The sequence below is a fragment of the Otolemur garnettii genome, unplaced genomic scaffold (genome assembly GCF_000181295.1).
Source record: "Otolemur garnettii isolate 467f Iridium unplaced genomic scaffold, OtoGar3 scaffold00007, whole genome shotgun sequence".
Lineage (NCBI taxonomy): Eukaryota > Metazoa > Chordata > Mammalia > Primates > Galagidae > Otolemur > Otolemur garnettii.
In genome coordinates this window covers 27,029,583-27,040,702 of record NW_003852402.1, presented here as the reverse complement: position 1 = coordinate 27,040,702, position 11,120 = coordinate 27,029,583, and the positions used below count along the sequence as shown (strand labels likewise).

General features: G+C 45.4%; 1 protein-coding gene across 1 annotated transcript in view; it reads left to right on the top strand.

The window, feature by feature from the left end:
• Positions 1–8,803: 8,803 nt before the first annotated feature.
• Positions 8,804–11,120, top strand: part of PLEKHG7 (pleckstrin homology and RhoGEF domain containing G7) — a 30,720-nt gene continuing 28,403 nt past the window's right edge. The window contains exons 1-2 of the mRNA XM_003783356.2: positions 8,804–8,893; positions 9,705–9,848. Of these exons, the coding sequence (XP_003783404.1) occupies positions 9,846–9,848 (3 nt within the window). The 5' untranslated portion in view covers positions 8,804–8,893; positions 9,705–9,845. The remainder of the gene's footprint in view (positions 8,894–9,704; positions 9,849–11,120) is intronic.

Below are 11,120 nucleotides of genomic sequence, written 5' to 3'. Positions count from 1 at the left end.
GAAAGAAGGAAGGAAGGAAGGAAGGAAGGAAGGAAGGAAGGAAGGAAGGAAGGAAGGAAGGAAGGAAGGAAGGAAGGAAGGAAGGAAGGAAAGAAGGAAGGGTCTGTCATGAGATCCAAGAATGTACCATTAAGAGGCAAGAGAAAAAGGGCAGGCGGAAAGGCCGTCACTCACATAGAAGGGCAGAACCATGGGAACTGGTCACTGCCTGATAGGGTTTGATCAGTAGGTAGGCAGGAGAGAGGAAGGAGCAGAGGAAGAGCTGGGCTGAGAGATTAACGGGGATCCAGGCATAACCACCTTGGAGGGCGGACGATACCCCACAGTAATAGACAAAATCCTAATATCCAAAGGGATATGACAGACCTGGGCTCTCAGCTTTCCAGACAGTTCCACAGCTATGCAAGACAAAATGCCTCTCTGTGTAAAGTTATATGCTGGATTACTGGTTGGTAAGAGACAATTTAAGAGATTACATTAGTCAATTAATAGAAATGTCTCCCACCCCTTAGAACAGACCAAAGGAATATCTGAACAGTTCTGAGGAGGAAACCGTGAGAATCCCTTTGATTCCAGGTTATCAGGCAGGGCCCCAGCCTGACAGACTCTTGCTGCTTTTGCTTCTTAGAGATCACTGAGCAAAGGCCTCGTGGTTTTGCAGCCATTTCCCCGGCATCTGTTAAGTCAGCCATCAATTCTGCAAACATCCACCAGACAAGAAGTTTCATGAAACAGGGTAGAAGGAGAAAGTAGATAATCGTGTCTGCTAAGCTTTTCCAACAGTATTTCTAATTTTCTCTGGGAAAAATAACAGTGCTGATTTTGAATAACCATCTTTGGATCACCCCAGGCATCCCACTGCCTCTTGGGGCAGTGTGAGTAATTGGAAAAGCCTTCTGTAGCTGAGGTCTTTCTCCTGGTATCCTTCGAGGTCAGAACAAGCAGGGTGCATTTGTGTGGACATGTCTAGATGAGCTCTTCTGCTCATTGGTCAAAATCATAAATGGTCAGTAAGGTTCAAGGAAATAGTGAGCACGTGTAGGAGTGGGGTGTGTGCGTGTGTTTCATTATGCCCATCCCATGCCTGGAGCCTGAGTGGCCTCTGCGTCCTTCCTAAGAGAGCAGCAGTGCAGGGGCCAGCAATCACTTTGCGTGACCAGAGGTGGTGGGTGTGAACGATGAAGCTGCCTCCACCCAGCTCTAAGTTCTCTCCTCTCCCTTCTCGAGCGCAGGTTCTATGAACACAGACGAAGTTCCGTGGTGCTGAACTTACCCGGACTCGAGGTGTTTCCTGGGGACCTTCTGGTGTCAGCTGGGGCTGCGGATTACCTGTGCCACCCACTTCTGCTGCTGAATTCAGGTCCTGTCCATTGAGCATACTTGTATGACATGGTGGATATTGTCACAAACAGGGCGTTTTTAAAATGTTTAATACCTAGGATGTGTGCACTGACCGGTTAGAGCTGAAGTCTTACTAATTACAACAGGCACCAGCTGTGAATCACAGAACCAGCTGAATACCAGTCCTGCTGTTGGGCAGTCCATTTACAGAGATGAACAGGGCCTAGCTCTTCCCTCCAACTGTACCCTGTTCAAATAACTTCTCCCCAGTCCAGGCCCTGGCACAGGTGCACCATCTCGGATGAGAGTGCCCTCTCCAGGTGTGGGGGCAGCTCGCCCATCCTGGCTGTCATGCCGCTCCCTGCCCCACGCCAGGGCTTCGCCCTCACACTGGCATCTTCCAACCAGGGTGGCACCATGTGCAGACAGCACAGCAGATTAGTGCCAGAAGGAGGCAGCCCTAGGGGTGAACCTTCTGCGTCCTCACCTCCCTTGCAGAAGAACAACTGCGATATTCAAGGTACTTTCCTTATGATTCTGAAGGTGGAGAAATCAAAGCCTTTGAGAGCAGAAAGGAGATTTAAAGATTATCCATGTTGGCAGTTTTTAAACTGGCTTTGTTCTTAGCAGAGCCCTTTTTACCAACGAATCCCTCCTTGGAAGTCCAATGTATAAAAGTTCTAGGGAAAGTGGTCATGCTTGCAGCTGGGGTGAGCCCTGAAGACTCACCTCTAAGGCATCCCCAGGATCCCTGGACCCTTTGACAGACATTTTGAAAATGACCAACCCATTCCTCACTCACAGATGTGCCAAGGGAGAGCCGGAGAGGTTAAGTGGCCTAGTCCTGATGCCAGTGAGTCTGTGTGAAGGACAGGCATCTGCGTGTCTGCCTGCTGGCAAGTGCTCTCTCCACCGGCCCACGATAGTTGCCACCGGACGGGCAGCTGCAGCCTTCCGTAGGTGGCACCCAGAAGCCATCAGCAAACAAATCATAAGGGACTTTTTATAGCTCTTCATTCCTTAAAGATCACTTTCACATCTTCTATTTTACACAGTACAACAATTCAAAGGAATGAGGCAAAAGGGGTTGAATGATTTGCTGGAAGATGTGCCCTAGAAATCAGAGCTAGTGCTAAACATGTAACCTTACTAGGTAGAGGTTTCTAAATGCATGTTTTATGAGGCTTTGCAAACACTTTAAATGGGTAATAACCAAAGCCCTGGTTCCCAAAAGCTGGTCCCAGAGCAGCGGCTTCAGTATCACCTGAGAAGTTATTAAACATGCAGATTCTGGGCCCCCACCTCCGAACCTCTGAATCAGACTGGCGTCCAGCAGTCTGAGGTTTGGGGGTTGCAGTTCTGTTTTGTTTTTAACAAGCCCTGCAGGTGATTCTGATGCCAGCTACAGTTTGAGAACCAGCGTGCTCAGGCACAAGTGCTGAAAGATGCTTCCATGTCACACCAGTTGTATTGTGAAGTTGTGTGTCTAATATGGTGGATACCCAACAGTAAAAGATAAGCAACATCTCCCCCTTCTCAGTCAACGCCCTTTGCTCAAGGAATTTAGAATAGAAGCCTCATGTCCCCAAATCCTGTCTAAAGCAAGGCTTCTCAGGCTTTGTCACACATATGAGTCACCTACAGATATTGTTGAAATAGATTCTGTTCAGAAAATTTTATATTTAAGACAGATAATACAAAGTTGTGGATTCAATGTAGGCTCATTTAAACATTCTTCTGAATCTTAATAAAGCTTTCCCAAGGCTCCAAAATTATCCCCAAAGTGAGAAAAGCAGAGGAGAGAAATTGACCAAGAACCAAAACCCTCAATTATGGAAGTGCAAATTGGACATAATAACTTACCACCAGACATTTGAAAGGGCGGTGAAGCTGATTTGTCCCTAAGGGAGATTCCACCTAATCACCCATTATAGAGATTAATAAGCTGGTCAGCTGGGTGAGAGGGCAGGTGTCTTCCAAGGTCACGGTGGGAACAGTATCCCAAACACATCCTTTGCAGTAAGTGCTGCTCAGCCCGGATCACTCCCCTCTGGTTGCAGGAGTGTTGCACAGTCTTCTGAGGAAGCTGATAGAAAGAACACCAGACCTAAAAGACATCCATTTTCTGTTCTGGGTGGTCCGAACATCCCACCTAAACCTAAGAGACTATTCTCAGCTTTTTATGGGTATTATTACAGATGGATGCAAACAGCACAAAACTCAAAAGGACAGAACCTGCTATAATCTCTACTCCCTGGTCATCAAAAGAATGTGGGTTTAAATAATGACTTCCTTCTCAACTTGAAGCAACTCCTGGTGACTATTTAGGTGGTGACCAATAGCGACCAGCCCCAATATAAAGATTGGTGACGCGTGTTGTTCAGTCCTATTTCAGGAGTCTTCATTTAACCACATCTGGGATTGGTGGGTTGAGGCCATCTCCAAGTTCAAGCTCTGTCAGGCTATTGAACTTGCAAGTCCTAGGCTGGTTTATGGTACGATGGTACGAAAATGAAGGGCCCATCTTTTCTGCACCCAAGTGCTATGATTTCTATCTTCAATGAATTACTCACCATCTTTATCTAAGTTTATAGATTTCTCCCCAACACTGCTTCACCCACTCCATTGCAAAAATATAAATATTCATTCTACCCATTCTCAAGAGAATTACAGCAGGATGAGTCCTGTCTGGGGCTCATTTTCAAAAAGCAAGTTGTGTAAAGCATTGCAATGATCTGTCGCTTGAAGTACCTATAATCATATCTCTTCTTTAATTTCACCCACCAGAATCCAAAAAGCCAAGATGGCCTTTCTCCAAGAGAGGAGTGGTAAGTGTCACACATTGTCATTTTTCTCTTAATTAAGCCTCCTTAATGTAGCTAAGAAAGTAAGAAATGGGTGAAGAGCCTCCTTATTCTGCTTTGTCTCTGCATAAAGGCAGATGGCACATGAAATGTAAATGGTATCATCACATCCGTAGTATTGGCCACAGAACATGCCAAATGGTACCATTTTGTGCAGCTAAACAGTGCTAATTGCCAGTGGTTAATGAGCTCCACAAAAAAAAAAAAAGAAGAAAGAAAGAAAACCACAAAGCAATCCTAATATAGGGATGCTCTGCAGGGCTAAATTTATCACAGGAAACAGCTCCCTTGATGAAGCACATTTCCACAAATGTACGCCCTAGTTCACAGTCAGTCAGCACCGTGTATATCGGGGATATTGAAAAATGAATGAGCTATTACAGAAACAGATCCCACAAATACACATCTATTTCTGAGAAAGCCGGTCAGATTAGTCCTAGCAGGGTTTTTAATTCATTTTTGGTCCCATCAATTATGGAAGAGTTAGAAATCTACATCAGTGGCCCCAGAGTCTTCACTGCCTAGGAGAAGGGTGGCCACAGTCATGCTGTGGGTGGAGGGACGGAGTGTTCAGGATCACACCCTGATGCCTCCCATTTTCTGGAGGAAGGGTAGGGGCTGATGGTGTGTTCTCCCAGCAGGACCAGTTGTCATACAAGCAAGCACAGCCGGAAGCAGCTGCAGGGGCTTCTGCTGGTTACTGTACCTCATTCTGTTAAAAACCCGCCCACATGGCCTTTCCAATCAGTTTGGCATCAGTGGCGGACATCCGCAATGGTTCTGTGGACATATACACCTTGAAATTTTTTTGGGGGGGAGGGTTGTTTTGTTTTGTTTTTTGAGACTGAGTCTCACTCCGTTACCCTGGGTAGAGTGCCATGGCATCATAACTCACAGCAACCTCAAACTCCTGAGCTCAAGAGTTCCTTTTGGCTCAGCCTCCCGAGTAGCTAGGACTATAAATGCCCACCACAACACCTGGCTATTTTTAATAGAGATGGGGTTCTCTCTTGCTCTGGCTGGTCTCAAACCCTGAGCTCAAGCACCCCACCCACCTTGGCCTCTTGGAGTGCAAGGATTACAGGCTGAGCCACCAGGCCTGCCACTTAAGTCCAGTAGCTTAAATAAAAAGTCCTCTAACGTTCCAATCCTAGCTGCTTCACTTGCTGCCCTATGACCCTGGCCGAACGAAGGCCAATAGACCTCCCTCAGCTCAGGTCTTACCCTGTTCAACACGGAAATGAATAATGGCAGCCTCACCGGGTGGTTGTGGTGACTGATATATCGTGTGGAGCTTATCCCAGAGCTAGGCACTTGTAGACAATTTATCTTGGCTTTACTATCAGTAGCTATATTATTATAATTAGTGTCTAGAACAGTGGTTCTCAACCTCCCTAATGCTGCCACCCTTAAATATAGTTCCTCATGTTGTGGTGACCCCCAACCATAAAATTATTTTCATTGCTACTTCATAACTGTAATTTTGCTACTGTTATGAATCGTAATGTAAATATCTGATATGTAGGATGGTCTTAGGTGATCCCTGTGAAAGGGTCATTTAACCCCCAAAGGGGTCATGACCCACAGGGTTGAGAACCACTGGTCTAGAACATTGCTTGTTCTCAACAACCATGTGTATGATGACCTGTCACATTTTCTTTCAAAAATAAAACTTTTATATGAAACACAGTCTAAACACAATGATCTGCAAATCATAAATTATTAGTAACATTGTGACACCATTGTCACTGGGGGCGTTGCTCATCCGTGATTCCGGGACATGCTCTGACTGTTTTCCGGGCGGGTCTGAGACACAGTGTACAGAGCAGTGTCTCCTGAGCGCCTTCCTCCGATAAACAGAGGCAGATCTGAGGTCCCAGGAGAAGAGGCATCTTCCCCCAGCCCTCTTGAGGGGCCCTCCAGAACAGAGACGCTCTCAGGGCTGCTCGGGAGATAGGGTGTGTTTTCAGAAGGGAGGGGCTCGGCTGAGGAAGAGAAACTCCTACCAGGTGTCAGGATCAATCAATCCACTCTTGTCCCCACCAAGAAGCAACCGTGGGTGACTGTGTCAAGTATTGGGCCAGATATCTGAGATACCAAAATGCCCATTGCTAGCTCATTACTGAGAACACTGGACTGTTAAGTTGGGGGGAAAGGTGTTGAATGGTTTGTCCCTTGTGAGGGACTCAGTTGCGGAGGGACATAGAGGAAGAAAAATCAGTGGACTGACAGAACGTTCTCAGCAGATGCTCTTAGCAATGAAGAGAAGTGGGTTTCCAGAAGTTTCCCTTTCCCCGGTGCACAAAGCCTCGTTTCCTGACCATCAGCACATCTTCTTCCTTCGTTTGTTCGTAGCCTTATTTAGTAGGTAATTCACATGGATGATTCACATCAGTGCAACAAACACAGCTCTAAGCTGTGTTTTCCCAGCCCCTTACAGAGTTTTACTTGTCTTTGCTTTTTCCCTTCCTTTCCTTCTTCCTATCTGCCCACTATTGATACGATGTATGTTACTAATGGAAGGTAACACATATGTAACGTTTGCCACGTTACCAGGCACCACTGTGTTCTTGTTTATATACATCATAGTTCACATATGTGAACTCGTAAGTTCTCACAATAATCCAATAAGCTAGGTAACCCCTGTTTTGCCAAGAGAAACATGGGTTCAGAGAGGTTGACTGGTTTGCCCAAGGTCACACAGCTCGTGAGCAGCAGAGCAGGGATCTGCCTCCAGCACTCCCAGGCAGTCTAGCTCTGAGAACGTTCTGGCACCAGCCTGGTCCTGCCACTTTAACCCTGGGTGTCTCATAAGCAGACCTGGGAGCCCCTCCCTCCGTCTCTCCCTGGAGCTCTCAAAGATCCTGCCTGTTCTCACTGCTTCAACACTATCTCTTTGTAAACCACCCTACAATGTCTGTCCTCAGTCTTAACCTTCAGCTTGGCTCCAGTTCCACAGCGCCTGCTGCACACCCCCATGCCACCTACCTCCTAGTGACTAAGTTTGGGACTCTGCAGTTAATCTCAGCTTGCTGTCCTCACAAATACCCTTCAAATGCTTCCCTCACCAACACCACCACAGTGGAAGGAACGAGACACTACCTGGGCCTGGTCCTCTGGAGAGTTAGTTGGTTAACGTGGCCACCAAGACAAGTGTCTCCTCCCTTCTCCCTGGAATACCCACAAGCTATGAGGCCAGGAGGTTGGTCAACCCCACAGAAAGCCAAAGTGAGTGCCTGTCAAAGTACGGGGCTGGCACCTGTTTCCCCACAACTCCAACGCTGCTGCCATTGTCTCTGCTTCTTTCTTTCCCAACAGACTGCTGATTTTTTTTCTTTTTATTTCCACAACATGAAGCCACTATGGTTTCAGACATCAACAAAAGGCAGACGTCCCAATTCCGTAGGAGGTCCCCAACTGGCTTCAGGATTCCTCTGCTGCCGCAGAGGCTAATGCATCTACCCCAGAGACCAGCCACAGCCCAGTAGCACACTCTGAAACGATGACAGGGTCTCCTGTCACTCACCAGGGAGGCCCGACCTGCAACAGCAGACAACCTGTGCCTCTGTTGGTCATTAATGTAGCATTGATTAACTCTCACCAAACTTGAAATCCATGCCAATATCATGCATCCCGAGGCAATAGAACAAGTCAAAAATTATTTGTGATAAACATTCCTTTGAAATGCTGCCAAGTTGAGTTTAAAGAGCCTGGCACACTGACATTTGAGTGCTTCTTCCTGGTGTGGTTGGTAAAATGAACTCTTTCACTGGGCGGTTCCTGGTGTTACAGCAGAATGCTAAATGAATCCAAAAATGCTTACAAGGTATGAAGTTTCAAAAGCAAGTTATAGAGGATGCATAAATATGACACTACTTAAAAATTAATTATGCATATGATCAGGAAAAATTTTTCAGTGGGTAAAATTATGAGGGTAGCTTTAATTTTCATGGTGTTTTTTGAGGGTGAAATTATAGGTGAAAATTATGGGTAGCTTTAAGTTTCACCGTGTTTTTCTTTGTTTCTCAAATTTTCTGCAATAGACATATATTACCTATATAAAAACCAATTACCTATAAAAACCAATTACCTATTTAAAAACCAATCAGGTTTTTAAAGCCAATGTTAGTAATAATAAAGATCATAAGAAAAGTAAGTAGGTTGTTCCATTCCAAGGAAACTAAAGTTTCTAGCATATTGTGGTATCTGTTAGCATAAAATTATTATTATTGAGGCTCCTTCTGATGCTACATTCCTGTGGTCCAGAGTTTGGGGAATTTAAATCGATGAAGGATGTCCTGTCACCCCACCTGGCAGACACTAGACTCAGAGTCCACCTATTTGCTATATAATCACCCTGTGCCTTGAGTAATTTGCAAAATGAGATGTTTGCATTAGATAATCTTATGAACCTCTGTCCTCCAGACCTGACATCCTGCGGTCCTGCGGCTCAGACTGTGGCTTTGGAATTGTTAGTGGCTTAAAGACAAAATGTGCAGTGTGTTCTCATGAGTGGTAGACAAGGAACAAAGGAAGCCGTGCCGTTAAAAAATTAATGTTTGAAAATTCTGTTTCTAACGATCTTTAAGCAGAGCAAAGACAAACACAAGCAAATATCCGATCTGGAAAACTGTCTCTCCTCTGTGAAGATTACCGACTTCAGGAACTACGAGTTCTGCGGCTTTAAGGTATCTCACAAATTGTTTACTGGGTGGCAGGGGGTTTTCTTTTCTGTTTTGGTCATTACTTTAAACTGTCAGGTCATTGCTTTGTTTATATATAATACCAGCAAGTCTCAGGGCTGGGAAGGCCAGGTCTTTTCCTAAAACCTAGGAAAGTCATCTTACTGTAAATAAGGTAACGAATATGAGGGCACTTGGTAGACACGGAAGCCCTCTACAAATGTTAATACCATTTGTTAAATAACCAAATTTTATTTCTACTATTCATCCTTCTGGGCCTCCATTTGGTCATTTGAAAAATAAGTTGTCTTTGATTGGACAATTTCTAAAGGTCTCATTAAACTCTAAAACTCTTACTTTACGATGCTTTCGTTAATTTCAACAAGTTTTGAAGCAGACTCCCCAGTTTGGGGTTCAATGCTTTCGTTAATTTCAACAAGTTTTGGAACCAGACTCCCCAGTTCTGGGTTCAAGGTTTTTGAGATGGTTTTACAATAAACTGAGAAGGACTCCTGATAATTCGTGAACCTTGTTCAAAACAACATCAGTCTGAGTTTCTTTTCATTTTAAAGTACAAATACATCGTGCACCTCAGGCTTTGCCTCGGGAGGCCTTGGCATCCCAACGTCCCACGGAGGGAAGCTGCGGTTTGGGTAGCTTGAGCGGCCACTGCCCGGAGAGCTACCTGGGCCTGAAGCAGGAAATGATGATTTTCGAGATTGCCTCTCCCTGTTGAGCTGCACGCCAAAGCAAATAGCCAGCAGGTCAACCCGCTGAGGTGGAAATGTTCTGTTCTCTCCTTTCTCCTCATGTACAGGATAAGAGCTGGAACGAAGTCGTGGAGACACATCAGAAACTTCCTACTGATCAATTAGACTTAAGAAAGCAGCAAGAGGCTGTGTGGGAGCTTTTCACCAGTGAATGCACGTATTTCTTGGACCACTTACTAGTCCTTAAGATGGTAAGGCTTAATTTTTGTAGTAGATGAAGATATTAATGTGGTTTTTTACAGATTTGTTTTTCTCTTCCATACAAAGAAAAAAAAAGAAAGAAAAGGAAAAAGAAAAAAAAAACAGTTTTAAAGTTTTTCCTTTTCTTTGAGGAGTTTTATTGGGATTTTTTTTTTTTTTTTTTTTGAGACAGAGTCTTACTCTGTTGCCCTCCGTAGGTTGCTGTGGTGTCATAGATCACAACAACCTCAAACTCTTGGGCTCAAGTGATCCTCCTGCCTCAGCTTCCCAGGTAGCTGGGATTACAGGTGTCCACTGCAATCCCCCACTAGTTTTTTCTATTTTTAGTAGCAATGGGGTTCTCACTCTTGCCTCTTGTTTAGGCTGGTCTCGAACTCCTGAGCTCAAGCAATCCTCCCACCTCAGCCTCCCAGAGTGCTAGGATTACAGGTGTGAGCCGCTGCGCCTGCCTACTTTCAGGAGATGTTTAAGAACATTTTATTTATTTATTTATTTTTGTTGAGCTACTATTTGGTTGTCTCTTCATTCTTTCCTCAAACCTTAGATGAGATTTTCTAAGTCAATTAGCCCAGTCTCCCATCTGACGTCCGTAGTATCTTCTGCGTTAGCTCAGCAATGCACACACTCCTCGGGTGGGGGAGCTCAAGCCAACCTCGGGGCAGCCCATCCCACCCATGGTCTGCTTCTTGCTCCCCCATGAACAGTGCCAGGTGAACACTTGTTGTCAGCTGCAGGGCCACTGTCACAGACTTCTGGTGCCGCCATCTGCCATCTGCGTGCAATTCAGTTCTGTCAGATCACATGGTACATTCATGATGTCTTCTTTGTAAATGATGCCCTTGAGGTTGTACAGGGCTGCAGCCCTGATCAAGTAAGGCTCAGAGCAGAGAATTTCTTAGGGAAGAACCACAGGTCAAGGAAGGGAACTACAGGGCAGCTTCTTTGCAAGAACTTGGACTTCACAGCTCCCCAAATCGCCTCTGCCCAAAGCACTTTTGAACCCTGGTCTTACACAGCTAAAAAGCACCGTGTTGGCAGACCTGAGTTCAAGCCTTGGCTCCAACTCTGACATGCCTTGGAGAAGTCTAATCCCCCATATCTTAAACCAGGGGGTGGCAAAACACTTTTGTGTTAGTCCAGATAGTAAATCTTTTAGGTTTCGCAGGCCCCATGGTCTTTACTGTAACTACTCAGTTCTGCCCTTGCAGTGCAAAAGCAGCCAGAGACAATATGTAAAGGAATGCACCTGACTGTGTCACCAG